The following is a 3,072-nucleotide window of genomic DNA, read 5'->3' as shown; positions in this document are numbered from 1 at the left end:
TTATAAGAAGAGTTTGTTTGCCTGCTCCCTAAACACCTGCTTCACCTGTTTGTTCCTCAGGGTGTAGATGAAGGGATTGAGCGTTGGGGTGACCACGGTGTTGAGCAAGGCCACCACCTTGCTTTTGTCCTCTCCCTCATTACCCTTCCCTGACCGGACGTACATGAAGATGCAGCTGCCATAGAAGAGAGACACAACAACGATGTGGGAGGAGCAGGTGGAGAAGGCTTTCTGCCTCTCCTTGGCTGAGGGGATGTGCAGGATGGTGTGGAGGATGTGGCCGTAGCAGGTGGCCGTCACGGACAGCGTGCCCAGTAAACTGAAGTTGGCCACAATAAAGCCCAGGAGCTCTATCACACTCGTGTCTGCACATATGAGCTCCAGGAGTGGGAAGTTGTCACAGAAGAAATGATTAATGACATTGGGGCCACAAAATGGCTGCCGAAAAGTGATGAAACTTGGAAAGATGATGAGAAGGAATCCTGCCACCCATGAACAAAGAACTAGCTGGACACAGACCCTTTTGCTCATGATGGTGGCATAACGCAAGGGGTTACATATGGCCACATACCTGTCAAAGGACATCACCGCCAGGAGGAAGAACTCTGTGGTGCCCAGGAAGAAATAGAGGAAGCTTTGTAGGAAACAGCCGGGGACGGAAATGGTCTTGTCTCCGGTCAGGATGTTGGTCAGCATCTTGGGGAAGATGACCGAGGTGAACCAGATCTCCAGAACAGCAAAGTTGCGGAGGAAGTAGTACATGGGGGTGTGGAGGCGCCTGTCCATGAGGGTGACGCCCACGATGAGGAGATTCCCCAGCAGAGTGAGGAGGTAGGTCAGAAGCAGCCCCAGGAAGATGGGCATCTGCAGCTCACAGGCATCTGAGAGCCCCAGCAGGACAAACTCAGTGACAACGGTGTGGTTCCCCATGGCTCCTCTGACGTCTCCTGGGGGTGGCCAATCAGAAGGGTGCAGCATCAAGAGCTGTGATGTTCTGGGGACCTGAGGACACTTGGAACTGAAAGGAAAGAGGGATGAATATTCCATTTTGTGCTGAAAGAGTCCTTTATTTGTGTGAGGGAGGTATCTTCCTAGTACTCACTGTTCAGGCTTGTTTTGTAGATACCCTGGGGATTTCTGTCTCATGTTGGGTGCCAGGCATACTTTTGTGTTGGTTTTCAGGGTGATGTAAGTAAGGCCCTAAGCAAAAATTATCTTTGCTTACATTTTTCCTAAACTTTTATTCTTGATACTGAACAAATCCTTTTACTCCTAAATTATAATCTGTTTTCGATGCTTTTTATTCTTATATTTACCCCAGTGTTGGATCTTTGCACACAAGCAGTTCATATCTGAGGGTGGTAAACTCTGTGCTTAACTTAGCCATTCGCTGCAGAGATCCATATGCTCGTGTAAACTGATTTAGGATGCATAGAAGCTCTATTGCTTTCAAGATTACCTGAAAATGTGATGCCTTTCACTAGTAGCTAGATTAATGAGAGAGAGAGAGAATCTATGAGAGAAAAGCACAACTCTTACAAATCAAAAAAGAAAAAGTTAAATAATGTGTTCATAAATAAAAATTCCTAAGAGGGGGTTTGGTAGTCAACGTTCTTAAGGATCTGTTCTCAAATGGTATAGCCGTGTTCTTCTCTCATAACATTTTCTTGTGGACTCTAGAAACAATGGATTCTTAATATATCCTAGTTCTATTTTTTGCACCTGAGCTTCTATCTGTGACATTCTTTTGGGGTGAATTATCAGCCTTTCAAGTCCTATTTATCCTTTAAGTCTCTCCTCAAAAGGTGCTATCATTTTTATGAAATCTCTTCAGAATGAATGATTCTTTCCTCTTATCCCTCATAATTTTATTATATCTCATTTGGTTTTTATTGAATTTATAGTTGTTTTTCATTTGTTGCCTATTGAGTCAAAAAACTTCTTTACTAATTTGTGGTTTTTTTAAGATTTTTTATTTATTTATGTGACAGAGAGACAGCCATCGAGAGAGGGAACACAAGCAGGGGGAGTGGGAGAGGAAGAAGCAGGCTCATAGCGGAGGAGCCTGACGTGGGGCTCGATCCCAGAACGCCGGGATCACGCCCTGAGCCGAAGGCAGACGCTTAACGACTGCGCTACCCAGGCGCCCCTAATTTGTGTTTTATACAGCCCTTTGAAACCATTTTCTGAAATAATCAGCTTCAATAAACATTCAGCGAATGGGTGAGTAACACCTCAAACGCCTGAGGGACGGATGTGGTGGCGTTTGACACAGAAGAGGTTGAGGACGTGTCATTTATGTCGTACTTTCTAGGGGCCAGCAACTTGCAGAGTCATATGCCCAGGAGCCTTAAATTGGCCCATGTGAAGAGTTTGCTTTTCCTCATGAGCAGATGGAGGTGTCTCCCCACAAACATTCTCTAAGGGGACATTCTCCATCTTTGAGACAGTCTGTTTTTTGAGCTAGTAAGTAGAGCTCTGGTTGGGTCTGCCAAAATGCTCCCAGCAGCAAAATTCCCCAAACCTTAAAAAAGTCTCTCTTTAAAACTCAGCACCCCCTAGGAGTACCTGGCTGGCTCAGGGTTGTGAGTTTGAGCCCCATGTTGGGTGTAGAAATTACTTCAAAATAAAAATCTTAAAAAAAAAAGTCAGCATTCCTGGAAGTTTCCTCCCTTAAACATTATCAACTACAACCTTAATTATTTTGCAGACCTATAGCAAGAATTATTTCCTAGTCACTGGAGAATAAGATTGGGACCCATGTTACGTACTTGGAATGAAGGAAATGCTAGGGATACTAGTAGAGAGGATGAACTGGTAAACTGTATACACTTTCCTTTTTTTATGGTTTTATCTTCTTTTAACACAGGCCACACCATTCATTCTACAAACTACCACTATATCTAACATTTGTTCGCAGCTATTAACACAAAATAGTTGATCAGCCTCTGAGGATATAACGAGGGCTAGTCCTCAGTGTTATTTCTAGGTAACATTATTTAGATTCTCAGCCATTTGAAAAAGAGGGCTTTGGGGAACCTGGGTGGCTCAGTTGGTTAAGTGTTCGATTCT

At 44.1% G+C, this 3,072-nt stretch overlaps 1 protein-coding gene across 1 annotated transcript; it reads right to left on the bottom strand.

Annotated features, from left to right (window-relative positions):
• LOC103681056 (olfactory receptor 49) lies at positions 1 to 930 on the bottom strand. The gene has a single exon (XM_008710563.2). The coding sequence runs from the start codon at positions 928 to 930 to the stop codon at positions 1 to 3; it is 930 nt and encodes a 309-aa protein (XP_008708785.2).
• Between the last annotated feature and the right edge of the window lie 2,142 nt (positions 931 to 3,072).

The sequence above is a fragment of the Ursus maritimus genome, unplaced genomic scaffold (genome assembly GCF_017311325.1).
Source record: "Ursus maritimus isolate PB19 unplaced genomic scaffold, ASM1731132v1 scaffold_36, whole genome shotgun sequence".
NCBI classification, from domain to species: Eukaryota; Metazoa; Chordata; class Mammalia; order Carnivora; family Ursidae; genus Ursus; species Ursus maritimus.
Note: the sequence above shows the minus strand (reverse complement) of the source record. Positions and strands in the feature narration are given on the sequence as shown.

Bases quoted from the DNA above. Each gene is read 5' to 3' on its own strand.
- LOC103681056 (XM_008710563.2), bottom strand. From the start codon at position 930: ATGGGGAACCACACCGTTGTCACTGAGTTTGTCCTGCTGGGGCTCTCA.